This window comes from Arvicanthis niloticus, chromosome 24 (genome assembly GCF_011762505.2).
Source record: "Arvicanthis niloticus isolate mArvNil1 chromosome 24, mArvNil1.pat.X, whole genome shotgun sequence".
In the NCBI taxonomy this organism is placed as follows: Eukaryota; Metazoa; Chordata; class Mammalia; order Rodentia; family Muridae; genus Arvicanthis; species Arvicanthis niloticus.
The window spans coordinates 35,896,465-35,924,458 of record NC_133432.1 but is presented as its reverse complement, the minus strand read 5'-3'; the positions used below and the strand labels follow the sequence as shown (position 1 = coordinate 35,924,458).

The 27,994-nt window shown below is 43.2% G+C and overlaps 1 protein-coding gene across 21 annotated transcripts; it reads right to left on the bottom strand.

The window, feature by feature from the left end:
- Positions 1–4: 4 nt before the first annotated feature.
- Positions 5–27,667, bottom strand: Znf655 (zinc finger protein 655). 21 transcript variants are annotated; one of them, XR_013107168.1, is made up of 7 exons: positions 17,795–17,810; positions 16,998–17,102; positions 7,215–7,394; positions 5,233–5,553; positions 4,504–4,560; positions 462–3,961; positions 5–265 (listed from the first exon to the last, which is right to left on the bottom strand). XR_013107168.1 is itself a non-coding variant. In XM_076923674.1 (7 exons), the coding sequence occupies exons 2-7, from the start codon at positions 25,948–25,950 to the stop codon at positions 15,148–15,150; spliced, it is 1,923 nt and encodes a 640-aa protein (XP_076779789.1). In that variant the 5' UTR covers positions 25,951–25,977; positions 27,533–27,667; the 3' UTR covers positions 12,884–15,147. The 21 variants fall into 21 exon arrangements, 19 of the variants coding, with proteins under 19 accessions (XP_076779789.1, XP_076779790.1, XP_076779792.1 ...); XM_076923674.1 differs by lacking the exons at positions 5–265; positions 462–3,961; positions 4,504–4,560; ... (1 more) ...; positions 7,215–7,394; positions 17,795–17,810 and adding exons at positions 12,884–16,532; positions 22,434–22,504; positions 23,565–23,704; ... (1 more) ...; positions 25,815–25,977; positions 27,533–27,667; XM_076923675.1 differs by lacking the exons at positions 5–265; positions 462–3,961; positions 4,504–4,560; ... (1 more) ...; positions 7,215–7,394; positions 17,795–17,810 and adding exons at positions 12,884–16,532; positions 22,434–22,504; positions 23,565–23,704; ... (1 more) ...; positions 25,815–25,952; positions 27,533–27,646.
- Positions 27,668–27,994: the final 327 nt, after the last annotated feature.

The following is a 27,994-nucleotide window of genomic DNA, read 5'->3' as shown; positions in this document are numbered from 1 at the left end:
CATCTTAGAGCATAAATCTTTAATGTCATTAATTCAAATATCTATTGTGATTATATTCATTTTAAAAAATATGTTCATGTGACTGTTGTAATATAGTTTCTCCTGTTATTCTCCAGGTTTGGATTTTGAAGGCTAGTTCAACATAGTGCTGCTGCTGCTGCTGCTGCTGCTGCTGCTGCTGCTGCTGCTGCTGCTGCTGCTGCTGCTGCTGCTGCTTCCTCCTCCTCCTCCTCTTCCTCCTCTTCATCTTATTTTTTTTTAAAAACTGCAAAAATTTAAAAAGAGAAAAGATAAAAAGAAAATCCTTGAGTAGCCAGCAGTTCATGGAAATCTGATCATAATCCAGCTGCAACCCAAGCAGAATCACTGCCAGTACAAAGGAGTAGAGGGTTAGCCAAACTTTATGAAGCAAAGGCAGCAAAGACCATCAAGGAGGGGAAGGTACACTTAGGAGTACTCACACAGATGGAGGAAGGGCAAAGCACAGGTCTTCTGGGGTGAGGTTACTGATCCTTCTAGAAGCAGGACACTCCCAAAAGATTATCCATTGCTACTGGCTGTGGTGGCTCACACCCTTTGGAGGCAGAAGCAGGTGGATCTCTGTGAGTTTGAGGCCAGCCTGGTCTACATAGCAAGCACCTCCCTAAAATAAACAAGCAAGCAAACAAAAGCAAGTACTGTGCCCCAGAGCGGCCCAAGAGGAGCCAGGAAGATCAGAAACTCACTCTTGGCTTTACAGGAAGTTCAAGGGCAGTCTGGGCTACATGAGAACTTGCCACCACCACCACCCCAAAAAATAACAAAAACAAAAGTGAAATATATTGGCTCAAGTGTCTTCGCCATCTTCTAAGTTCAATGTATTTCTCTTACCTCTTAAGTGTTCCCAGGCCTGAGCACATTGTCTGCAAGGTACTGCCCACAGCCGGTTAGGGCCAAAGTCCAGACTCTGCTTTGATAGCCAGGATCTCCCCTTAGCTGGGGCTGTACCCATGCATGTGGGTGCTGAGGGTGCCCTCTGGATTGTGAAAACTCCAGCCTCGCAGAGAACAACCCTCCTTCACCCCTGCATAGAGCTCTCCAACTTAGAAATTCTATGCCTACAACTGTTCCCATTCCACCGACATAACTGGTAATAATTAGCCTCCTCCTTCCTTCCTATTTTCCTCTCATCCCAAGAGAGTGGAGACTCAGAGAAAATGTCCTTATGGGGACAGCAAGCTAAAGACACTGACACCAACCCTGATCCTGGAGAGAGCCCATATGATGATGGACACAGAGAACTAATTTCTAAAAGTTATCCTCTGACCACTACATACATGCAATGGTATATATGCATGCACATGCATGTGTGCTGTCATGTAAACATACCTACAAGTAAATAAATTCAATTAAAACTTTTAGCCATGCTGTGATGGCACATGCTTTTAATCCTGTCTCTGTGAATTCGAGATCAGCCTAGTCTATAGAATGAGTTCCAGGATAGTCAGTACTACACAGAGACTTGAAAAACCCTGTCTTGAAAAACCACACTGTTACAGTGAATTTTGGCTACACCCCTTTGTGCTCCCAGCAGATCACAGGCATGCCCAGGAGCTATCTTTGGATCCTCGAATGAAAGACACACACACTATCTTATTTTTAAAATGTCTTGGCTACCTCAAAGGCTGGGCACTCCTAAACCTTTCCCTGCTACCCAAGGCCCAATCGGGGAAGGGTCCAGTGGCCACTTACCTGAAATCTCACATGGATGGTTGACTTTATCTCCTGCTGCTCCTGCATCCCATCTTTCTTCCTCAAGTCATGGTGATCTTCCTTTCTGCATCCTACCTGAACAACTCTAAGTGTCCCGCCTTGTGCCCAACTATTAGCCATTGGCATCTTTATTGATAGATCAAAAACCAGTTGGGGACAAGGACCATCAGTGTCTGGACATGCAGATTCCTAATGGAATCAAAACCTTAGACCCAATCTCCAACACCACACAAAAAAAAAACTTTTAAAGAAATGTCATTGTATTCTAGTTATGTTCTCTACCCTCAACCTGTTCTATCTTGTCTCCCTCCCCATGCCCCAGTCCCTACAGTGACCCTATCTCACTTCCCTCCCTTCCCAGGTTCCTCCTTACTGGCTTCCAACATCTGATATGGAAGTAGTTTTCAAAAAGACCACTGAAAAATACTTCTGGGTCTCCTGGTTCACGAGCCATACCCAGAAGGGGAAAGTGGAAACCAGTGTGGATGATGCATGTGCAGATAAGCCATGGAGGTCAAGGCCAGGGTGATGGTCCAGGTGAATCCCCTTGGAATCTGCAATCAGCACCAAATGTGCAAGTAAAATGTGAAAGCAGAGTGGACCAGCCCCAGAGCAAAGAGGATGCCTCTGTATACCACACAAGCACAGCTCTGTCAGTTCACTTTATGGTCTACAGGCCTCTGTGGATGACCTACAACATTGGTGAAATGCCATTTACTGATAGCTCACTGGGGGTTGTTAGGTATGGTGAGTGGCTTCTTTAAGCACCAATTTCCTCATCTAGAAAGACTGAGAGGCTAGCTGAGGCCCTTCCCACAGCCTTGAATGCGCTGTCACTTTAAGCCTTCAGCTCCGTGGCCAGCAGGGCATCTTCTCCCTGCCCTCCATGTCAGCTATTTGTCTTTTGCTAGTAGAACATGGACCTGGGGGAGACAATAACACTGAGGTCTCAAGGGCATGGTCAGAGGATGTCAGAGTTCAGGTGGGGAGGACCCATCTGTCTAAGATGAAGCTTTTGCTGAAACATGAGCAGGATTAGAGGGAGGTGTGGGGCAGTGGCCCTTGCCACCAGACAGAAAACCTGGTAAGGTCAAGCAGATTCAGGAACTCCAGGAATTTTTATAATTGAGAATGGTAGGAGGTGTTTAAATCTACTCCCGGCCAACCAGGTTCCTGTCCTGGAACATGTGATCACGACACCCCATAGAGAGAACTGTGACAATCAGTCACATAGGGGCAACACCGAAGCCCCTCCACATACAGCTGAGACATTCCTAATAGCTCAGACCAAGCCGAGAGAAAACATTTGCCTTTAGACCCCAACCCACCCTAGTATGTGTTTAAGATCCTATCCACAAGGAATGAAATGTATGAGTTATTTGATCAAAAACCATCTGAGAGTGCCTGTTTCATTGAGCTGTAACATCCTAAGGGAAGACTATTCTCTCCCCAAGCTTCTGTCATTGAAAGCTGCTCAAGCCTACCAAAGCCACTTCCTCCTCAGTGGCCCCAACCTTGGTTCCTGATCCCCTCCAATAGCATCCAGTAGCAGAGAAGAGTTCTAAAATTCACCTTGGGGTGCAGATACTCATAGCTTCAGGCACACTTCATTAACTAATCATTTGTTCTTCTGTGCAGAGCCAAGGAAGGAGAGTTTCCTATAGTGACGAACGGCTCACGGGAGAAGTCAGAGACTACTGGGAGCCTGACATTCAGCAAGCAAGGCCTCCAGGGAAACACTGTGGGTAGCCAGGCCATCTGGCACAGTAAAATTAGGAAAAGAATTAGGTAAGAGAGGAAGACATTGAGGAAGATGAGGGGTACCCCCAAATAACTCAAAGACAGACCTGCAGAATCCTGCTGATGCAAGGCGACATTTGACAACACTTGTCAAACTTGTGGGAAGTGTGGAAGGGGAGGCCAAGAGAAAGTGGGTGCGGTGGCTATTCCTGGTTGTCAACTTGACTATACCTGGAATGAACTACAATCCAGAATTGGAAGGCTCACCTGTGATCCTGATCTTGAGGCTGGGAGATACAAGTTTCTGACCTGGATCTTGGCATGGAGATCTTGAGGCATAGTGCCTATGAATCCCAGGAGACTAAGGCAAGGAGATCTCTGAGTTCAAGGTCATCTGGGACAAAGCAAGTCCCAGATCCAGGTGTGGTTGGTCACACCTTTAATCTGGGTCACACCTTCTGCTGGAGATCTACATAAAAACATTGGAAGAAGGAAGATCCTCTTGTCTTCACCTGCTTGCCTTGTAGGACTGAGCAACTGCTAGATTCTTGGACTTCCATTCACATCTGCTGCTGAACATTGTTGGGGAGTTGGACTGCAGACTATAAGTCATCAACAAATTCCCTTACTGTATAGAAACTACTCATAAGTTCTGTGATTCTAGAGAACCCTGACTGATACAGTGGATGTTTCTATTTTAGTTCCCCAAATTATTGCAAACACCTACCCTCAGTGCCAGGCATAAAGGCCCATCTACCACCTTGCTACAAACCCTCCCTATAATCCCTGGCTGTCCTGGAACTCACTTTGTAGACCACGATGGCCTTGAATTTAGAGCTCTGCCTACCTCTGCCTCTCAAGCACTAGAATCAAAGGCGTGCACCACCACTGTCTGGCTACCATTACTCTCTCTTTCCTCCCTTCTGTAAGTCTCTGCACTACTCTAATCATCTATGTTCCTGTTGTATTTTCTTCAAATCTATCTTCCACATCAAAGAAACAGTTTCATACCTGTCTTCCAGAGTCTGGCTCATGGTGCATCAAATGCTCTCCAGTTCCATCCATTTCCTACATAGGACAACATTTTGTTCATCTATCTTGGTCACTCTTCTACTGCTGTGATTACACACCATAACCAAGACAATCCTTGTTTTTTTTTTTAAAAAAGTATGTATTTATTTAATTGGTGGCCGGCTAACAGTTTCAGAGGCTTAGTCAACATGGTGGGAAGCCTGGCAGGCATAGCACTAGAGCAGTTGTAGAGAGCTACATATTGACACGCAGGCAGAGAGCTCAAGCCCAGGCCTGACATGGTATTTTGAAATCTCAAAGAGTACGCCCAGTGACACAGTAGTTCTTCCAGCAAGACCACGCCTCCCAATCCTTCTAATCCTTTCAAACAGCCCCAAGGGGACCTGATACTTCCAGCCCCCATTCCTATGCAGATACCCACTCCCTAGAGACTAAGCATTCAGATAGATGAGTCCTTAGGGGCCATTCTTATTCAAACCACCTCAATCTCCATAAGTAACCCTTAAAGTTGTTTTGTTGTTGCTATTTTGATTTGTGAAAGGGTTCTCTATGTAGTGGTGGCTAGTCTGGAACTTGTTATGTGGACCAGGCCCGCCTCTGCCTCCTGAGTGCGGAGATCAAAGGCATGCACTGCCACATTCAATATAACTTGTAAGATTTAAAATGCCAGGATTGTGGAGCTGGGGCTAAGTTGGAAAAAAGGCTTACCTTGTATGCATAAGGCCCGAGGTTTAATCTCCAGCACCGCATAAGCCATGAATGGCATGTAATGTGTAATACCTTAATTCTTAGGAGACAAAGACAAGAGGATCAGAAATTCAAGGTCACCTACTGCTATGTAGTAAATTAGAGGCCAGCCTGGGCTACATCTACCCAGGGCTAGAGAGATGGTTTACCCCCTTGCAGGTCCTGAGTGTTGGGTTCCAAGCCATCATGACAAACAGCACACAACTGCCTATAACTCGAGCTCCTTGGGGACCTGATACTTCTGGCCTCCATAGGTGCCTCCATTCCCATGCAGATACCCACCTATACATAATTTAAAACAATAAAAAAAATCTCTTTTAAAAAAAATAGAGGCAGGATCTGGCTGGATGTCTCACCCTCCCCACCAGTCAGTTCAGTAGTGTGAATGGACCGTAATCAATGGGACAATCTGTCTGTCAGAAGCATACAGGCCTCAGCAGTGCATCCAACTCAGCTCAGGGAGTTGGAGTCAATGTCCTTATTGATGTGATCCCACAATCCCATAAAAGTTATCTACCCACTTTTGGGTCTCCACTTGCTGAATGTCATCAGCCTCCAGACTCATTCCCTAATGTTTTAGCCACTCTATGGAAAATAATTTCTTCCTCACCCCCATATCAGTCCACAGTCATAGAGACTTTTTTTTTAATTACTTGTCTTTAACTGTGTGTGTGTGTGTGTGTGTGTGTGTGTGTGTGTGTGTGTGTGTGTGTACTCCTGTGCCACAGCACACATGTAGAGGTCAGAAGACAACCTGGGGAAGTTTTTTTTTTTCCTCTCCACCATAGGGTTTCAAGGGATGGATCAAAGGTTTTTAGACTCCATAGCAAGTGTCTTTATCCACTATATGGCCAATGCTTATTTTAGTTTTAAGACAAGGTCTTATGTAGTTCAGGCTGGCTTTGAATTCACTATGTATTCAAGAATAACCTTGAATTTCTGATCCTCCTGCCTCCACTTTCCTAGTGCTGGGATTATGGGCCTGAACAACCATGCAGTTTATACTGTGCTGGGATGAAATTCAGCATCTTCTCTGCAGTAGCCTAGCACATGGCTAACTTAGCTGTCCCAGCCCTACACCCTCCTTTAATGATTAAAATATTAACAGTAAGTACTTTAAAATGGGGAAGACTGAAAAAATAATTTTAATTGGGCTGGAGAGATGGCTCAGCAGTTAAGAGCACTGACTGCTCTTCCAGAGGTCCTGGGTTCAAATTCCCAGCAACCACATGGTGGCTCACAACCATCTGTAATGGGATGCCCTCTTCTGGTGTGCCTGAAGACAGTTACTGTCTACTCATATACATAAAATAATTAGATCTTTTAAGAATATTTAATAATTTTATCAATTATATGTCATACTGTTCAAATGCTTTTTCCTTGACAATTACACAGCAGTGAGCCATTCATTGTCTCAGGTTAGGATAAGATTTTGGTTGATTGGGTTTGAAGCACAGTCTTTTCTGGTATCAAATCTTGAAAAGTAAATAAGAAACAGATCGGTGTGGTAGTACATGCCTTTAATTCTCGCACTCAGAAAACAGAAGCTGATCTCAATGCTCAAGACCAGCATGGTCCAAAAAAGAAAAAAAGAGTAGTTTTCCATTTTTTTTTCCTTTACCTAAACACGAGATAAATATGTATTTGTCTTTAGAAAAGTGTGACAGCAAATTTTATGTGTTATCCTGACTGGACTAAGGGTTATACAGATAGTCAGCACATTGTCTTTTCTGAATATGTTTGTGAAGGTGTTTCTAGAAGGGAAAAGCACGTAAACCCATAACAACCTAAAGATCTGCTCTCACAAATACCAAAGGTGTGACAGTTCACTGAGGGTCTAAAGGCCTACTAGAATCTGAACTGTATGGGTTAAATCTTTAGTATCTGTCTGGAAGAACAGATAACTATACCACAAAGATAAGCCAGCTAGGTCAGCTTCTCACCTTTAGTCTGGCAAGTCTTCCACTCTGGGGATGGACTCCAGTGACATCGATCAGTTGGTTCTCCATGGCCTGGAACCCATCTTTGAAGATATTGATCCAAAGCAGAGATCTCCAATAAAATAAATTTCACTCAAGAACTGAGTATGCTGCGCACACTTAACAAACCCAGGAGTCAGGAGGCTGAGGCAGAAAGTTCAGGAATTTCTGGTTGGCCTGAGTTACAAAGCAAATTCCAGGCCAGTGTTGACTGCAGTGACCCTATCTCATATTTAAAACAACACACACACACACACAAATGGGTATGCAGTTATTTCAGAAAAGAGTATAAAAGTGAGGAAAGCTCCAAAATCACCCATGAGGAAGCTATCAAAAGCTTTCTCTGAAAATGAAAAACCTTTGATTACTCCCAGTGGGATACAACCAAACAGAACCAGACACCTCTGACCAAGAGATAGTAACTGGAGGCCCCAGAACAACCTCCCAAAGTCCTCCCACCAGGCAAGCACTGCCCAGGCACAGCACTGGCTGGCTCACCATATCCAGCTCCTGACAGACAATGCTCAGCCTCCAACATTGTCTGGACCTGGAGTCCTGGGATGGGACAAAATCCACCTGCACTTCTAGGTCCCACCTAAGTAGCTTGGAGGTTCACCTCCATGATAGGTTGTCAAGGTGCCAGACCCGGAATAGAATGCTTCACTGTGGATGGTCTTCATCCATGAGCTTCTATACTCACCCATCTTCACTTCACTGGATCTGGAGTCTGGTTTGTAGTCCGCTTTCTCTTTGTCATGGCCCTAAATAAGCCCTGTCGGTTCTCCCCTCAACTCCCTAGTCCCATAATCATCTACCTTGGCAATAACAAGGCCAAGCTATCTATGCCAGCTGGACTCCATCTGGCTGTTCTTTACCCAGCCCCTCCCGGACCTACATGATGAAAGATTTCCAGCTGCTACCAGTGAGTGAAATGGAATGAAAAGCCTTAGAGCAAGCCAGAAATCCTACTTCTTACATGATGAAGCAGGGGAGAAAAGGTGAATTGTCCACATTCATTGTGCAGAAACAATAGCTGCTAGCTGTTGGGCACTTAAGCTGACCTGTTATTAATCCTCACGTGCCTCTTTTACTATTTTACATGTCTACCTACCACAAGGAAGTACGCAAACGCATGCACTGAACCATGCACCGAACCATGCACCTCAACCCAAAGCCCAGGCATATAATCAGCCCCATGAAGGGCAGTGGGTGGCTGGGTAACATGAGCAAGAGGCCGCTTATACATATTCTGCAACTCATGTTGACAATTTACAAACGTGGGTGAAATAGAAAAGGTTCATTCTTTTCAAAGTCAAGACTAAATGGAAACATCACCGAATTAAATAAGAGCCCTTGGGGTGTGTGTGTGTGTGTGTAATTCCATTTTAGTCTCAGATTAATCACTGACATATTCTGAAGGGAGGACACAGATGTTACAAGACAGATGCCAGTTTAGTAACTCCAACAGGAGATAGTACCTACTATTCTTTAGACAGGTCTCTGAATGTAGGGTCTCCTTCCTAATGCAGTGACCCTTTAATACGAGTCCTCATATTGTGGTGACCTCCAACCATAAAATTGTGTTGCTATTTTAGAACTGTTATTTTCCTACTGTTATGAATCATAATGTAAATATCTGATATGCAGGATAACTGATATGCAACCCCCAAATTGGTCATTTTCCATAGGTTGAGAAACACTACCCCAGACAAGTTTCTCACAGCTAAATTCATTCATTCTTTTTAAAGTCCGTGAATGAATTGGCTTTCAAATCTGTGCTTGTATTAACTTGGGGGTCTTAATTTTTCCCTCGTTGAGGCTGAAGGATACCTTTCTGGGGGTGTTTTTTTCCTTCCACTTTTCTATCAGTTCTGGGGTTACAACTTATCATTATGCTTTTGCAGCTTTATACTGAATTATCGTGTGGTCCAACTTCTTTGGAGGTTTAAATATATTGTGTATGGGTATGTGTACTGATGTGCATGGGGGTGGTCTACAGAACACATCAAATCCCCAACGCTGGGTGCTAGGATTTAAACTCTTAAGTAAAGATTTATTTTATATTTATATGAGTACACTGTAGCTGTTTTCAGACACACCAGAAGAGGGCATCAGATACCTTTACAGATGGTTGTGAACCATCATGTGGTTGCTGGAAATTGAACTTAGGACCTTTAGAAGAGCAGTCAGTGCTCTTAACCGCTGAGCCATCTCTCCAGCCCATTGAACACTTTTAATCTCAGCACTTGAGAGGCAGAAGCAAGCAGATCTCTTGAGTTTGAGGCCTCCCTGGTTTACACTGAGTGCCAGGACAGCCAGAACTAATAGTGAGACCTTGTTTCGGGAAAACAAAACCAACAAAAAGATCTAATAAAGATTTAATTTTTGTGTGTATGGTGTATTGCCTATATGTATCACATGTGCAGTGATCATGGAAGTCAGGATTCCTGGGAACTGAACCAGGGTTGTCCGGGAAAGAAGTGCTCTTAATCGCTAAGCCATCTTCCAAGCCCCATTTTTAAAAATGTAATTTTAAAAATTTTTACTTGGGCGTGCCTGTGCATGGCAGGAATGTGGAGGTTAAAGAGTAACTTGTACCAAAAAAAAAAAAAAAGCTGGGCAGTGGTGGCGCATGCCTTTAATCCCAGCACTTGGGAGGCTGAGGCAGGCGGATTTCTGAGTTCGAGGCCAGCCTGGTCTACAGAGTGACTTCCAGGTCAGCCAAGGCTATACAGAGAAACCCTGTTTCGAAAAACCAAAAAAAAAAAAAAAAAAAAAGAGTAACTTGTAGAAGTCAGCTGTCTCCTTCCTCCATGTGGAGACCAGTGATGAAACTGGGATCATCAGGCTTGGCAGCAAGCATCCTTACTTACTGATCCATCTCACTGGCCCCACGAACTTTTTAAAATATTATTTAATGCCTATGAATGGGTATGCTGTAGCCGTCTTCAGACACACCAGAAGAGGGAACTAGATCCCGTTACAGATGGTTGTGAGCCACCATGTAGTTGCTGGGAACTCAGGTCCTCTGGAAGATTAATCAGTGCTCCTAACGGCTGAGCCATCTCTCCAGCAACCCGCCCCCCCCCCCATGACCTTTTAGCACTTACTATGTGGCTGGTACACTTTACATTTACCATTTCACTATGCTCTTATTGCATAGGAAAGTTATATAAAATCTCAAGTGACTTAGAGTTGAGCAAATCTCAAATATGTCTACTTCCAAAGCACCGTATTAATAACCCACAGTCCTCTTAAATCCATTTAATTAGATCAATTTGCTACTTTGGCTAGTACTGGTATTATACACCTAACAACTAGGTAAAATAGATGGAGCTACATTTTTAGATGTGGCAATGTCATACTTTGCTAAACTGACTAACTGGGGCCTCCTTTTAACTACCATAAACCTAGATTCCCCTTATTCAGTACTTTCAAATGCCATACTCTTGCCACTTTCTGGTTAGATCTGAGGCTGCTTCATGTGAATTTATGCCTCCTACTGTAAACTTATTCACAGTAGAGGTCATAGGCCCAAGAACCTACTATTGCTTACCCACATGGCAGATCATAACTCCAGATCCAGGGACTCCAACACCCTCTTCTGCCCTTCACAAGCATTACACACGTGACACACAGACATCATGCAAACAAAACACTAACACATATATACATAAAGAAGTCTGCCTTTAATCCCAACATTTAGGAGACCAGAGTTCCAGGCCAGCCAGGGCAGTATAATGAGACCTTGTCTTTAAAAAAAAAAAAAATCATATTTTCAGTATGGTGGCTTGAATGAGAATGGCCCCATAGGGCTCAATGTTTGGTTGCCTGTTTGTAGACAGTTTGGAGAAGATTACGATGAGGCCTTGTTAGCAGTATCTCACTGGGGGAGGGGAATGGGCTTTGAGGCTTCAAAAGCACATTCTCAGCTCAATTCCTCTGCCTCCTGCCTGTAGATCAGGATATAAGCTCTGAGCTACATGCCTGGTCTTACCTGCAGCCACGCTCCCACCATGACGGTCATGGACTTATCCTCTGAAACTGTAAGCAAGCCTCCAGTTAAACGCTTCCTTCTCTAAATTAGAAAACTAACCAGTTACTCATTTATAAGCATTGGACATTCTACCTCTTCTAACACTCTTCCAGGGCTCCCTAGATTTTAAGTCTTTCTTTCACATGCCCAGGAATTAAGCTTGCTTTTTCCTGTTACTTCTGTTACTTTTTTGCTTCAGGTCAAGAGTTCTATGTCCATCGGCTAGTTTGACTAACAGAAAAAGCTTAAGAACAAATTTAAAATGCTGAGAAATGAACAGGGAAATGATGAGGTGGGGATATCTGGGCAGGAGAAAGAAAATCTGGCCAGGCGGTAGTGGCGCATGCCTTTAATCCCAGCACTTGGGAGGCAGAGGCAGGCAGAATTCTGAGTTCGAGGCCAGCCTGGTCTACAGAGTGAATTCCAGGACAGCCAGGGCTATACAGAGAAACCCTGTGGCAAAAAAACAAAAAAACAAAAACAAAAAACAAAAAACAAAGAAAAAGAAAAGAAAAAAAGAAAATCTGAGGGTTTGATCTGTTAACCCATTTTGTCAGTCTGAGCTACATGCCTGAGTCCACCAATTACTTTAAACAAAAATTACTCAAGATACAAGACACTCTCTCTTCTGCTGGATGGTGGTGACACATGCCTTTAGCCCAGCACTTAGGAAGCAGGTGAACTACAGCTTGGGATATACAGAGAAATCCTGTCTTTAAAAAAACTAAACCAACCAAACCAACTCTGACATCAGCTCTGGAAGCCAGCAGGATCAGCTGGAGCTAACAATACTAATACCAAAGAAAGAGCTTCAAAAGGCCCTGTAACCTGAGAATCAGCCATATTCAGACCCTGAGACGTTACCTTATTGTGAAACCCTAAGATTTTTAACCCTTCAGCCTTTTTGCTCAGCTCTCTTGCAGAACTGTGGTGAAAAACCTGAATGTGTACATAAAAGTGTGCATACAGATAAATGAAAACGAATTAATTGTTCAGCTAATAGATATTTTCTTTCCCTCCCCTAAGACCCAAAGCTTAATACAAACTCATACTGCTATTACACCAACTAAATATCCACTTGAACTGACAAGTTACTTCAAAAACTATTCTGGCATTCTTTTTTAAATTTACTTTACCTATCAAAACATCCTTAGAGCTCTACTGAAATCACAAATTGATTTTATTTGATGTACTAAAGCATCCCAACTGAACCAACATTCAATCCTGAGGCTAGATTAGCTGGTTCAGCAGTTATGAACACTGTCAGCTCTTGCAGAGAACAGGAGTGATTTAAAACCCACATGGTGGCTCAAATTTGTTTGTGACTCCAGTTTCAGGGGACCTATGTCCTCTTCTAGCTTCTCTGGACTCCAGGCACACACATAATGTACATACATATGCAGGCAAAACACTCATAAACATTTAAAACAAATCTAAAATACAAAACTACTCAGTCCTAACTGGCTGCGGAGGTCTGTGGAAAGGCATCAGCAGAGAGGAGAGAGAGAAGCTGGGGCAGGCTTGGTGAGGAATTTCAAGGTGCCCAGTGCTTCTGCCTGGGGCCTGCAGACTTGGTTCAAAACAAAGAGTCTAAGAGTGCTGAACACACTTTTATTCAAGTACAAAAGCATGTTCCTAACCCAAATGCATACATGTGATTTTTACAGATTCTGCTACTTAGGGATGAATCACAAATCCTGTGCCTCAGTCACCAGAAGTGACTATTGGTCTCTATAAGTAAGAGTATACATGTTTGACAGGGACAAAAAAACATGCATTTTTCATTTGCTTTTACATTTAGATCAATTTGATATATGTTGATTTTCTTGCCCTGATGAGACACTATGCTTGCTGATGGCAAAGAAGTAAAATACAGTGGTAGGACTATCCTAGAGGTTAGCCACAAGATTTACAGAGTGAGCAGCATACTTTATATACTGGTTGAGGATCCCTAGTGAACATTAGACATCTGAACTATGAAAGCCTCAATTGCTTGATTGACAACTAGAATTTTAAATAACACTTTTCTTATTCACAGGATGTTATGAACTTTAAGATAAAAAAAATGCTTTGACATCATGTAAAGAATCATGAACTCTATGTAGTTATAGGGCAGTAACCCTGAACTCAACACCTGTGATCACTTCTATAAATCAAATAGCCATGATCCTTTATATGGCCTGCAGATTCTATTAAAATACAAAAATAAAATCCAGGCACAGGAGCACATGTCTATAATCCCAGCTACTTGGGAGGCAGGAAATTTGTGTGAACCCAGGAATTCAAGGCCAGCCTGGGCAACAAAGACTGCATCCCAACACAAAAGTATGGCGATGCACAAACAATTATGCACAAAGCTCTAGGCTTCAAAATACTACCCTGGCTTGATGAAGGGAACAGATAAAGAAGAATCCTAATGATTAAGGTTTTACCAGGAACGGACCTGCCACTCTCTTGAAATACTGTCTAGATACGGCACTAACAGCAACATCTTTATTGGAAGGCTATATTTCCTCATTCTGATTCGTGTGTTCTTTGTTTCCCTATCAAAAGCAGACCTGAGCATTTTGTTGGCCTTCAATATAGGCATATAAACATACACATACATGCAGAGTAGGCACTGAATGAATGTAGCTAGGCCAACAGGAGTCTTACTGGCTCCCTGATGTCATCTCTTTTAGAGGGCTGTGGATGCAAACAAGGCAGCTAAAAACTTGGACATCACTTGCAAGTGTTTGGGTGCCTGCCACAAACTTAGGAAGACCGAATCCTCCAAACTTACAGATGGCTGATGTGGAAGTAACTCTTTATCAGCTGGTGAGAAGCTAACACCACAACACCATTTAAGGATGCCTAAGAGAATGCAGAAATCAACAGGAAGCCGAGGGTGTGGCTATAGAAACAATAGCATGTAAGGTCCTCAGAAAATAATAGGCCAGAGTCTCCTTTGGAGAGCACTCAGGCCAAGAACAGGGAAGGCTTACTGAGCTTCTCTCCAGAAGCTATGTCAACACTGCTACATTAACAGTATCCTAGGTAAATTGTGAATAAGAATCAATTTCAAAGAAGAAAAACTGTTTTAATGTGTATAGGCCAAATTAAAATAAATCCACTCAAATGAGTTCTATAAATAAAATACTCGTACCTACTTGGAATACTAAAGGATATTGTGAGAAAATTATTTCGTTCACCAATTATCTTCTGGATTCAGTTATTTTGTAGTAAAAAGATTGAGACTAAATAGGAATAATTACACAGAAAAGTAACCGTTTTCTCTCTCTAATACTTTGATACTGGATAAGGCCTGAAAATACAGTGGTTAAATTTCACCATTTGCATTATATCAGTCTCATCTGGTGCATCATCCAGACTCACATCTGGTACATTCTGCTCATAGATTTGCCACATTTACTATACCCAAATGATTTCTTGGTACAGACTGTTCGTGGGCATAGCTTCTTCGACGTGATCAAGCACTGGCTATGACTTGAGTTCTCTCACATACACACCTATATCTTCACAGGCTTTATGCATGGCACAAATTTGACACTGAACCAATAAGGTAGTTGACTGATGGCTTTTTCACATTTGACAGTGGAATTTTACTCCAGTACAAATTCCCCAACTGTGACTAAGGTATGAAAATAATCTGAAGAATGTACCATATTCTATATATTCTAGCACTGATTTACAGGAGCCAATGAGGAATTTAACACCAAAAAAAAAAAAACCCTTCCCAATATTCATCACATTCAGTAGGTTTCTCTCTGGTATCAATTCTCTGATGGTGACCAAGGGTTAAGCTATGACTGAAGATATTATCACATTCAGTGCATATGTGACTTTCCCTGGTCTCAGTTCTCACATATTGAATGAGGCCTGAACTTGACTAAATGTCTCCCCAAGTTCACTGCATTCATAAGGTTTCTCTTTGGTATGGACCCTTTCATGTTGGATGAGGTGCGCTCTCTGACTGAAGTTCTCTTCCCACGCATCACAATCAAAGACTCTCTCTCTAATGGGAACTTCCTGTTGCAGAGTAAGATCAGAACTGTGACTGAAACTTTCCTCATAATTGTTGTATTCGTATGATTTCTCTTTCCTGTGCATTTTGTGATGCTGAATAAGGCATGAGGTTTGGCTGAAAGCTTTCCCACACTCATTACATTCATGTAGTTTTTCTCCTGTGTGAATTCTTTGATGCTGAATAAGATGGGAATTCAATCTAAAGTCTTTCCCACAATCATTACACGAGTAGGGCTTTTCTCGGAAACGAATTCCTTGCTGTTTAACATAGGACAGCCCACATTCATCATACTCATAGGACTTCTCTTGATGATGTAGTCTCTGATGTTCAACTAAGTATGAGGTGTGGCAGAAGTCACTGCCACACACGGTACATTTACAGGCCGTGTCCTTATGTGTTCTCTGATGCTGAGTAAGATGCACACTTCGGCTGAAGACTCTTTCACAGGTCCCACACTTGTAAGACTTGGCTTTGGCATGAACCTTCTTATGCTGAAGCACATCTGAGCTCTGGCTACAAGACTTATCGGGTGCATCACAGGATTTATCAGACGCTTCACATTTGTAGGATTTCTCCCTAGTGTGTATTCTTTTATGTCGACTAAGACTTGAGCTCTGACTGAAAGATTTCTCACATTCCTTACATTTGTAGGGTTTCTCTCTTGTGTGAATTCTCTGATGTCTAGTAAGAGCTGAGGCCTGATGGAAGGTTTTCCCACATGTATCACATTTATAGGATCTGTCAGTGGTAGGCATGCTCTCCCATTTATTAAGGTGGGACAGATCCATTAAGCTTTCCTTATAGTCAGTACTCTGAAAGTTCTCTGTTAGATTTATGGGTTCTTGTTCGCCAACAGCTGGGTTCTGGTTGAAGTTCATGTCATATTTACTGTCATCAGTGGTCTGTATTCTAAGAACTCTTTGATCTGTATCAAGTGTGGAGTCTAGACTGAAGCTTTTTTCAGGTTCAGTGTTCTTCTCACTGCTGAAAGTTTTCTTGCTGATTGTTATTTGTCTAAATTCTCTCTCTAGAAAGAGAAATTTTCTTAGAATCTCCTGGAGTCTTTCTAATCTGTCCTCAGACTTATAAACCTCTCTGGTTTCAGGAACTTGAGCAATATCTTGTTTGAATTTTCCTATTCTCACTTTGTATGAATGTACTTCTTCTGAAATTTTCCGCTTAGGAATCAACAGCTTGTTTTCTTCTCTGGTCTCTCCATCTAATACAATATATAAATAGAAAATGCAAATGTAATCTATATCCTGTGCTTAAAAAATAAATAAAAACAGGTGGAAACTAAATAATGTAGTATCCTCAAAGATAAGCAAATTTTATTTACTTCAAAACAAACAAACAAACAAAAAAAAACAGATGTAAAGGCACAGCAGGAGTGAGGCAGGATGAAACAGATCACGAGATGATAGAAATAGGCTACAACACACAACAGCCAGTAAGAGATTTCAAAGGAACAAACATAAAACAATGGGTTAAAATAGTGCTATAACTTAAATTGGGACCTAGCACAATTTGTACAAAAGAAATTAAACTGTAGAGACAGGCAGGCTCTCTCTACACTCCAGAATGGCAGAGCTCTGTATGTTGAGTATGAGTTCAACCAGAACTTGGCTCAACACCTGGAGTTTGGTTTCCCACTGATTCATCTAACAAACTCTGCCTTACTCACCTGGACAGTCATCTCTTATGACTTCTCTATTCCTAGTTTCCAGATCAAAGACTTGTAGTTCTTGTTCCCGCTGAGAGATTCCATCAGGCTTGGAAATTGGAAATCCTGCTCACAGAGAAGGAAATGGAATATGGCAATTTATCCCCAGATGCTACACTGCCCTCTTTTCTTTTTAAAATGTAACCAAACTTATACAGAAGATAAGTTCTGAGAAAACATTTGTCAAAGATACCTAGAGAATGAAGAGGACGAGCAGGTCTTCTGAGTTGAGATTTGTACTCTGGTAAAAGATGTGCTAAGAGTTTGTAACTTGGAAGCAACAACTTTCATTTAAATACAGTTCAGTGAATTCATGCATGGGTGTGTACCTGTCTTCACAGAAGTTATCATTAATGCCAAGGGTATCAGACCTGGTCTACAAGTACCAAATGGCATTCTGAAAATGGAATGCAAGTTAAAGTATAGCAGCAAATCAGTGATAAATGAATAAATTTAGCAAAATCTTACAGACAAGTTTAATAAAGAACATCAAAACAGGAATTATTTCTGGTTAATATTAAGATTTTAAAACCCCAGGCTGGAGAGATGGCTCAGTGGTTAAGAGCGATGACTGCTCTTCCAGAGGTCCTGAGTTCCACTCCCAGCAACCACATGGTGGCTCACAACCATCTGTAATGGGATCCTATGCCCTCTTCTGGTGTATCTGAAAACATCGACAGTGGACTCACATACATAAATAAATAAATCTTAAAAAAAAAAAAAAAAAAGATTTTAACCCCCCCCCCCCAATGTATTACCTCAAGGGATGGACAGATGGCTCAGTGATTAAAAGGACTTAACTGCTCTGGCAGGAGTAAGTTTGGTCCCCAACATCCACATGGCAGCTCACATTGGCTACAACCTGAGCTCCAGGAAATTTGAAATCCTCTTCTGGCCTCCCTGGGCACCTGCACTCATGTGACATACACACACTCAGATACATACATATAATTAAAGAGGAGTACCCTGGTCTACGCAGCAAATTCCAGGACAGCCAGGGCTACATAAAGAGACACTGTCCCCAAAACCCAAAATTACTGAAGAGATGGAAATGCTTATTTACTCTGATTTGATCACTGCATATCATACTTAAGTATTGAATTAGAATGTTCCATTAACCTTACAAATACAAATATTTTCTTTAAAGAAAAACAGAACCGGGGCTGGAGAGATGGCTCAGTGGTTAAGAGCACTGACTGCTCTTCCAGAGGTCCTGAGTTCAATTCCCAGCAACCACATGGTGGCTCACAACCATCTGCAATTAGATCTGACACCCTCTTCTGGCTTGCCTGAAGACAACTATAGTGTACTCATATATGTAAAATAAATAAATAAAATCTTAAAAAAAAAAAGAAAAAGAAAAACAGAACCAATCTGCTTCAATGAACATGGGAAAAAAGGGTATACCACATCTCCACACCAGAATTAGCATACACTTTACTCAACAAGCATTTATGGTATACCCCTTATATGAAAAATATGGTGGGGATAAAGAGCCCTAGCAAAAGGACCAACCCATCTCAAACAACTGAAGAACCTCATACTCTAAATATAGAGGCAGCTATAAACACTGACTACCACATGCTATGATGAAGAAAGGATAGTAGAAGTGCACGTAACTTTCTATTGCCAAGAGGACTACTTACGTCTGTCTGTCTGTCTGTCTGTCTCTCTCTCTCTCTCTCTCTCTCTCTCTCTCTCTCTCTCTCTCTCTCTCTCTCTGTGTGTGTGTGTGTGTGTGTGTGTGTGTGTGTGTGTGTGTGTGTGTGTGTGTGTCTTAAGACAGGGTATCACTTTGTAGAGCATGCTGGCCAGAAACTTACTGTATAGCACAGGCTTTTCTCAAATAGGACCAACCTGCTCTCAGGCTTGAGCAGCTCAACTTCTTTTAATACTAAAGCAACAGGGAGCTTAGTAAACACAATGTTGATGTTGTTAGAACCAAAGGGCAATTTTTATACACCCTGAGCACAGAAAGTGTCAAGGAGCATATATGAAATGTTTGGCTTAAGTCCTTCATCTCCAAAAATCTACCTATACACTGCATGTCTAACTTATTATTTGTTCCCATTATCCTGCCATGTCACCACATAATGAACAATGTTTATAGACTCTTAAAAACAGTGTAAAAATCAGCTGAGTTGTCTGTCAAATGAGGAACTGGTAACAATGAGGTACAATTATAATATAAACAATGCAATTATTCAGCTGTAATAAAATGAAAGGAAGAAAATGAAGGAGCTAGAGAGACAGCTCAGCGAACATACTGCACTTATAGAGGATTTGAGTTTGACTCCTAGCACCTATGTCATCTGCTTACAACAGCCTATAAATCCAGCTCCAGGGATTCAGATGACCACTTGCAAACTTTAAGGGCATCTAGTGTCCACACACACACACACACACACACACACACTAACTAAAGTAAGTCTTTAAAAAGAAAAATGCAGGGCTGAAGAGATGGCTCAGCGGTTAAGAGTGCTGACTGCTCTTCCAGAGGTCCAATTCCCAGCAACCACATGGTGGCTCACAACCACCTGATGGGATCTGGTGCCCTCTTCTGTTGTGTCTGAATAAAGCAACAGTGTACTCACATACATACAATAAATAAATCTTAGAGAGAGAGAGAGAGAGAGAGACAGAGACAGAGACAGAGACAGAGACAAGAGACAGACAGACACGCAAGCAGCAAAATGAGACAACACACCTTCTTTAGTCCCAATGCTCAAGAGACAGAGGCAGGCAGACCCAATGTGGTCTACAGAGCAAGTTCCAGGACAACTAGGGCTACACACAGAAACCCTGTCCTGAAAACAAAAACAAAAAACAAACAAACAAACAAAAAAAAAAAAACACAAAGTTGGGCAGGGGAGCGGCCTGGGAGATTGCAGTAAGAACAGCTGCCTTCACACATAAGGCTTGGGTTTACATCCCTGGCATGAAAACACACTATTCATTCACAGTGTAAAATGTGACATGAGGCCAGTTTGTGGTAGTGCACGCCTTTAATCCCAGCACCTGGAAGGCAGAGGCAGGCAGATCTCTATAAATTTTGGGGCCAGCCTGGTCTATAGAGTGAGTCCCAGGACAGCCAGAGCTACATAGAAAACCCTGTCTCAAGGGGGAAAAAAGTCATGAGGGCCAGGTGATGGAGTATGCCTGTTTTTCATTTGGTTTTCTTTGTTTCTGAGACTAAGTCTCACTGAATAGCTCTGGCTGGCCTTAACCTCTGGCTGCCTCTATTTCCCAAGTCCTGGGATTAATTCTGTGCATCACCATACCTGGCCCAGCCCATGCCTTTAATCCTAGCACTCAGGAGGAAGACTGGTTGATCTATACAGTTACAGAATGCCTGGTTTAAAAACAAACAAACCCAAGATTTTTTGTCATGCATGATTGGATCTATCGTGCCAAAGGCATAAAATGCTAAGAAAGCATGAGCTTCAGGGACAGAGGCAGGTCCCAAGCCTAACTTCTCAGAACCTCAGTTTCCTTAAAAGAAGTTAATACTATCCTCCATGGCCAGTGAGATGACTTAGTAAAGGAGCTTGTCATTAAGCCTAATGACCTGGGTTCAACCCTCAGAACCTATACAGCACAAAGAGAGAACTGATTAGAAAGTTATCCTCGGACCTCAACATGCAAGCTGTGGTATGCACCACTCCCTTCAAATTAATAAAGAAATGTAACTTTTCCAGGAATTTTTGCTTTGTTTTTTTGTTTTTGAGACAAGGTTTCTCTGTGTAGCCTTGACTGCCCTGGAACTCAATATAGATTAGGCTGGCCTCAAACTCAAGATCTGCTTGCTCCTGCCTCCCTAGTGCTGTCAGCTTAAAGGCTTTAAAAGAAGCTATTTAAAAAGAGTAATATCCTCTGCTTATTGTTGAGTTATAGCAAGGATTAAATGAGATATACATAGCATGTAGTACAAACAATAAGTAGTCATGACAATAAGAAACATTCTATGGAAATTACTGTTGTCGCCAAGACATCAAGCATTTTGTAAACTCAGCCATTTATTTATTTACTGCTGTCTAGTGCAAACAATTAGGGGATTACTCTTTTTGGTGCCTGTGATAAATACAAATACAGTCATGAGAAATACATGAACTAGAAAGAGAGACTAAGCCATGGACTGAATTATAAAGGTTTTATGTTATAACCCCAAACATTACATAAATAAGTGAAATTAGTAAACACCTATATAACCTTACATTTCAAATGGAGTATGGTGAACCCACAAAGATAAAATGAATTCCCAAGGATGTTAAAGTAGTTGCTTAAGGATGTACTGGCTTGGTCACAAAAGCAAGCTAGGTGGTGTAGGAGGGTTTCTTTTTTGTTTTTATTTTCTTTTTTAAAGATTTATTTATTTCATGTATATGAGTAAACTGTCACTGTCTTCAGACACACTAGAACAGGGCGGTCAGATCCTGTTACAGATAGTTGTGAGCCACCATGTGGTTGCTGGAAATTGAACTCAGGACCTTTGGAAGAGTAGTCAGTGCTCTTAACCTCTGAGGCATCTCTCCAGCCCATAGGAGGGTTTCTTATAGTACATGCGGGTATGCATGTATGTGTGCCCTTTGTGTATGAAAAGGTAACAAGATAGAATGAGGTAAAGCTCCACTTGGTAGTATATTATAAGCCTGAGTTAAACTACTACAAGAAGTACACAAGTGAACTGTTGGAAATTCTGTATTAGGTAAAATTAACAGTAGTTTACAATTATATATAGGTCATTTTACAATTTACAAAGCTTTTAAAAATACATCCATCTTGATGCCCTGAACTATTTAATTTTTGTGCCCCCTACTTCCCCTCTATCAAAGACAGTATTAAAAACACTTAATTAGGAAAGGCAATATAAATACAGCAATTGATTAGGGACCACAAAGAATCAGGTACAAGAAGACAGAACTTTAAAGGAAGAAAAAAAACGATACCAAACATGAGGGAAGTCTGGGGGTCACATAAGTGAGGCGTCACAGTGGACAAGCTGTACTCAGTGCTAGAAAGAGCACACAGCACCTGGTCCCTACTCTAAAATAACAGGAAAAGGTGGCAACTGAAGAGAGAGAGCTAGCTCTGTGGCGTTTCACACAAGTAGCTGACCACCAAGTGTGGTTTATGAATGAACTGAGTTCCAAATGCACATGATTGTAAGGAAGACTTCCATGTTAGAAATTCACTGTGTCATTAAGGGAGCGGCAACTTTACATAAAGGTGGCATCCCAAGTAATATACATTCCATCAACCAAGTTTGGTGTCTTACAATCTTGGAAAAGGAGTTTCCGTGCTGGGACGAGCACTCCCGATGGAAAGCCGATACCTGGGCCATCTCTTGGTGATTCCTGCCGTAAGGACTGCAAGTGTTTCTCCAGAGAAAGCACTTGCCTGGGTATGACTCAGGGCTGGGCAGGAATTCACACAATGAATCCGGGTGGTGGGAAGGCGGAGAAGTATGCCTATAAAGATCAAAGAGCCAGGAATGGAAAACATACTAAAAAAACCTTCCCAATGAGCCAACGAGCAAGCTGCCTCCCCACATGTAAGAAAATTTCTTAAATCTAGCATGTAATCAGGAAAGTTGAAAAAAAAAAAAACAAAAAAGCAAGCCCTAGATGCCAACAAAAAAACTAAAAAATAGGTGGGGGAAGGGGGCAGAGTTTATAGATGTAAACGCACAAAGAGTATATGCAAAATCAAAGGCTTAAAAAAAAAAAAAACTGCAGTGAGGGCAGGGGACATGATGACAAAAGCTCTCATCAAGAGTGTCAACAGCCCTGTCCCTCCCCTGCCCACCTCAGGGATATTTCTCAACAACACTATAAGGTGCCTAATCTCAGGTATCCTTAAAACAAGGAATCATGATTTAAGAATTTAGTCCACATAGTAGGGGACATCTTGAGCCTTCTGCTGCTGAGGTAAGGTTAGTTGGGATTACCACCTAGGTGATGCACTCCAATGGGAGATATAGTCCCACCTTTAAATGAGGTCTCTCAAACCTGCCTGTTGGGAGAAGAGTTTGAGGATCTTAAAAAAAGTGAGAGACTACTCATCAAGAGAGATTTTAGCCTGTCTTTTAAATGTGTTTCTTTAATGGGAAAATCTCAGATACAGGGCACAAAGGAATCAGAACAGAGTCCAGCTAGGGGTTGGGAAGATCCTTAAGACTATTTAAACGAGAGAGGGAGGGAAAGAGGAGAGGAGAGGGAGAAGGGAGAGAAAAGGAAAAGAAAGGGAGAACTTAGCCAAAGCACAACCAAGTTTCTCTTTGCTAACAGGAAACTGATGTGCCACAAAAGCAGGAAACACAAACTGGGGATGAGGAGTAGGTCTCCTCCTGATTACCCAAAGTTAACGATAAATTTACACCCCCCTCCCGAAAGGAAGGACCTTAGAGATGGAAGACTGAGAGGTTCTAAGACCTGTTAACTGAGCATACTCTACTGACCACCTCAAAAACCTCACACCTACTCACAAAGAAATCCAAACAGGTAAATTGATCAACAAGAGGGTCCTTACCCAGTGAGACCACGTTTCCATAATTCTCTAACATCACTTCTCTGTAGAGCGCCCTCTGCACAGGGTCCAGGCACCCCCACTCCTCGCGTGTGAGATGCACAGCCACATCCTCGAATGTCACAGACTCCTGAAATAATAACCTGGCTGCTCTCAGGAATGGGCTGCCATAGCACCATGGCCAGAGAATGAGCATGACAGAGGGCATCTAGTAGCTGTTTATGTTGGGGAGGAGGGAGGACAGACTAAAACTTAGAAAATAAATCCCATGAGTGTCCATCATAGTCTCATGGACAAAGATGGTGGTGGATGGAAAAATTGTTTCTGTCAAATCCAGGTCTCTGAAGATGATCTGTTCCCAAATTGCTACTGAAAAGATTCCAGGCAAGGGTTAACAGATGGGATGAAAGAGAGGCCACACTCAAGTAATGAGACACCCTGAGGAAAAGCAGAGGGTCCCTCAGCTCACCTGGTACCTGGCTGTCAGGAGCGCAGCTGCCTGGTCTCCTGGGCTTCCCTCATGGGGAAGAGCAGGCACCTGGGGAACAGGTGGAGCTGAGGGAGGAGAAAGGAGCCAAGAGTGAGAGCAGCCCTTCCACAGGGCTCCCTTTTCAGAGCACTTCTCCTGCCCAAGGTGTGTGTGGCATCCTCCTTCACATCACTATTCTAGTAAAGCCAACAAACGTTTACCAGGTTTCAGGTGTGTCCACTCTTCCTCGGTAGCTGCTCCTACTTACACAGATTTAGGAGTGTAATATGGATTTTACTAGGACTCTCACTTTATCCTCAGGACATGACATTCCTTCTATGGAAGGGTAAGAAGCATTATACCTGTTGTTATGATGAGCAAAGCAAAACATAAAGACAGACAGCATTTCCTGGCCAGCCTGGGTTACAGAGTGAAAAACGTGGTCTCAAAAACCAGAAACAACAGTAAAAAGAAGCCTGAAGACATAGCTCAGTTGGTGGAGTGCTTGCTTGGCATGCATGATGCTCTGGGTTTGATCCCCAGCACCATCTACTGGACAAGGTGTCAGACAACTGTAATCTCAGCACCTAGAAGGTGGATATAGAAGGATCAGAAGTTCAAAGTCGTCAAGGCATAGCAAGTCCAATGCCAACCTGTACTACATTAAGACTCTGAAGAGTTGAAGGGGACTGGATGTGGTGGTATAAGCCTCTAATGCCAACACTCAGGAGATAGAAGCAGGTGGATCTCTTTGACTGGCCTAGTGAAATCCAGGATAACCAGGGCTATGTAGAGAGACGCAAAACGACAACAAAAAAGTTGATGATAGGGCCAGGGATTTTTAGCATTTCTGACATTTTCCCAGATACCATTTACTATAAACAAACATCATTTGCCTTCATTTTATTATTGGGCACTATCTCTGTAACCATTGTGTGAGGCTTACAGAAACAAGAAACAGTCATGTCTCCTCACAATCCTTTATACCCTCCAACAATGCCCCACAGTACCCTCTACATAATGATACTCCATCTGTGATGCTGACATACAAGTTCCTTCAGGCACTAGTGCTGGTCTATAAAAACTAAGACATAGTCCTTACAGAATAAAACTAGCAGCTAAGTATGGTACTGAACACCTACATTCCCAATGTAGTTGGGAGGCTGAGGCAAGATTCATTCAAATCATGGGCTGCATAGTACTAGGCCAGCCAGGCTACACAGCAGGACCCTATTTCAAGGGGAGGAAAAACTTACCTATTTAATACATGTATGTGAATGCATTATGTATGTAACATCTATGCATTTAAACAGACATTGTGTTCAAACAAGAAATTAAATGGTTGCTTTCTTGGCCAAAATTAGATGATTCACAAACACTGCAGCTGCAACAGCAGGTAGCAAACCACACTAAATCATCAGGAGGAGACACTCAGTGAAGGGAACGGAGGGACGGAGGGTCCTCTCAATCCATGAGGAGTAAGTTAGGTAAGGCTAGCAAGATATGGCAAAAGCACCCTGTGTTAGAAGCCATTCTGACTGTGGTGACAGGAGTGATGTTCACATGTTCTAAAGGACAGTCAGCCAGAGCAGGATGATGTGCTTATTAAAGACAGCCTAGCCACCCTTAACAGAGGGCCAAACAAAAGGATTCACACCTGCCATGCCCTTTGAGTTCTTCCACTAAGGCCCACCTTCTTATTCAAGACCCTGGCCTCTCTCATATTAGGCCAGCATCCCTCAATATTCCCATTCTCCTAGAAATAAGTGTTGTCTCTGTCTTACCCCCAGTGAATCCCTGCTCCATCTCCATGTCCTGCAGAAACCGAAGCTCTGGGGAAAGACATTCAGACTGGCTCTCCAAAGACTGAAACTGGGCCCTTGGTGATTCTGCTGCTTCTTGGGATGTTATTTCCTCCATCCCTGTTCAGGGAGACAATGACCATCACTGCAGAGTGAGATTAGGAAGAATTACTTAGTAAGTTAAAATGTCCCATAATTTCATATGTTCAGGACTTAGCGAACTAATTATGATAGATTTCTAAAAAAATAGTTAAAAGTACACCTTTTTCCAAGATAACTGTTTCTCTCTGTAACAAAGCCCTGGCTGTACTTTGAAGACCAGGCTGGCCTCAGACTCACAGAGATTCAACTAAGGGTTGGGATTAAAGGCCAGCACCACCACAACCAGCTAAAAGCAGACTTTAAAAAACAGCCAGGAGGTGGTACTGCAAGCCTTTATTTCCAGCACTGATGAGGCAGAAGCAGGTATGTGAGTTTGGGGCCAACCTGATCTACATTCTAGGACAGCTAGGGCTACGGAAAAAAAAACCCTGTCTAGAAACCCAGCCCCACTCGATTTCAGTTGTCACAGTCCACAGACCTAAGTTTCTCTAAATGTAATTAAGTAAAATGCATGGTAATTCCAAGAAGAGAAGAAAACTAGTAATAGTTACCAAAATAAACAACAAAAAGAAAAACACGGGGGCTGGAGATATGTGTAACTCAAGGGTAGAGTACTTCCTAGTATGCACAAGGCCCTGACTTCAATCCCTAACACCCTCTCCCTTCACAACAAACAAACAAACAAAGATGAGTACCATTTGGTTTCAAAACTTAAAACCCAAACAGGAAGGTACAAGAATTCGATATTATTCAGACTCTCCTGAAAAATCCCAAATCTGTGGTATTAAAAAAAAAAATATGTATCGCTGGGCGTATAACCCCAGCTCTTGAAAGACGTAGGCAGGAGGTTCGGGAGTTCAAGGTTAGCCTCAAAGCTGTCTTTAAAAATAATAATAATAATAATCGCTACCATTAAAATTTTTGTTAACACAGTACAAGAGCGGAAATCTTTCCATAGGGCGTCCTAAGTGTTTCGAGGCGCAAGCTGAGACCCAGAGAAAGAAACACGCCAGTTAAGATTACTCATTGTTTTTCTCAAAAGCAGGCCCCTCAGGAATCATGCGGTAACCGGTCAGGCCGTTCTGCATTACTCAATGGGCCGGATGAATAATGACACAACTCACTTAGCAGAAGGACCCTTAGGGCAGGCTGGCCGAGCCACCTGGGCGCAGCACGAGGAAGGGCTGCAAGGAGCCTGGTGTCCTTCAGACCCAAGGACGGGCCGGGGTTCCGTCCGCCTTCCACCACCCTCGGCTAGGCTCCCGGCCCGTTCGCTCGCAGGCCTCGCCCAGAGCCACCCTCCACCTACTTCCCTTTCGGGCGAAGGTTCGGTCCCCAGAGAGCCAAGCGGGCCACAAGACCGAGCTGCCACCGGGGCCCGGCCACTGGGTCCGCACCGCGGGGCCACGCCGGCTGCTCCCTGGGCTTGGCGACGAACCCGGGATGAGGGGGAAAACAGGGCCGCGAGCCCGGCCTTCCGCGAGCCAGCTCCGGGAACAGCCGTCAGCCCGCACGCGGCGCCTCCTGCGCGTCCCGCCCCGCGGGCCAAACAAGCAGTCGCTCCCACGGCGACGCGACAACGGTTCCCCGGGACTCACCCAGGTGGAGAGGCGGGCCTAGAGACTGTCCCGTCACGGAGACGCTCCTCGCTGAGCTGCACCAAGCTTTCCGGGGCCACTCGCCACTGCCAGAAGGCTGGTGCTTGACGTCACTTCCGGAGGCGGAAGTCCACGGGAGGGCGGTCCTGGGTGAGGTTCCCGGATGAAGAGCAGGGGTGAGGGTGTCCGGGGTCGAGCCGTCAGGTGACAGACACGGGATGAGGACTCGTGGGTGGGGTCCTCAGAATCACTTAGCCAAGGCCTTGGTTACTGTTTTACTTGGCTTTTCCGAGGTCGCACTGCCTTCCCTGCTGATTAGGGTGCATCTTACACCAGGAGGGCGACAGAGGTTGAGAAGGAGCCCCTGACACGGGCCGCAGGAGCGAGCAGGAGGATTGCTAGGCACTAAAGACGCCTCCTTGGGCATTTGCAGCCCTTGTGCCCAATACTGATTTGGGCGGG

Excerpts from the sequence above, each read along its gene's own strand:
- Znf655 (XM_076923674.1), bottom strand. The coding sequence starts at position 25,950 with ATGGAGGAAATAACATCCCAAGAAGCAGCAGAATCACCAAGGGCCCAG. Across the intron at positions 22,505-23,564 it reads TGGAAACGTGGTCTCACTGG|GCATACTTCTCCGCCTTCCC; the intron begins GTAAGGACCCTC and ends TGATCTTTATAG. Across the intron at positions 16,533-16,997 it reads CATAAGAGATGACTGTCCAG|ATGGAGAGACCAGAGAAGAA; the intron begins GTGAGTAAGGCA and ends ATATTGTATTAG.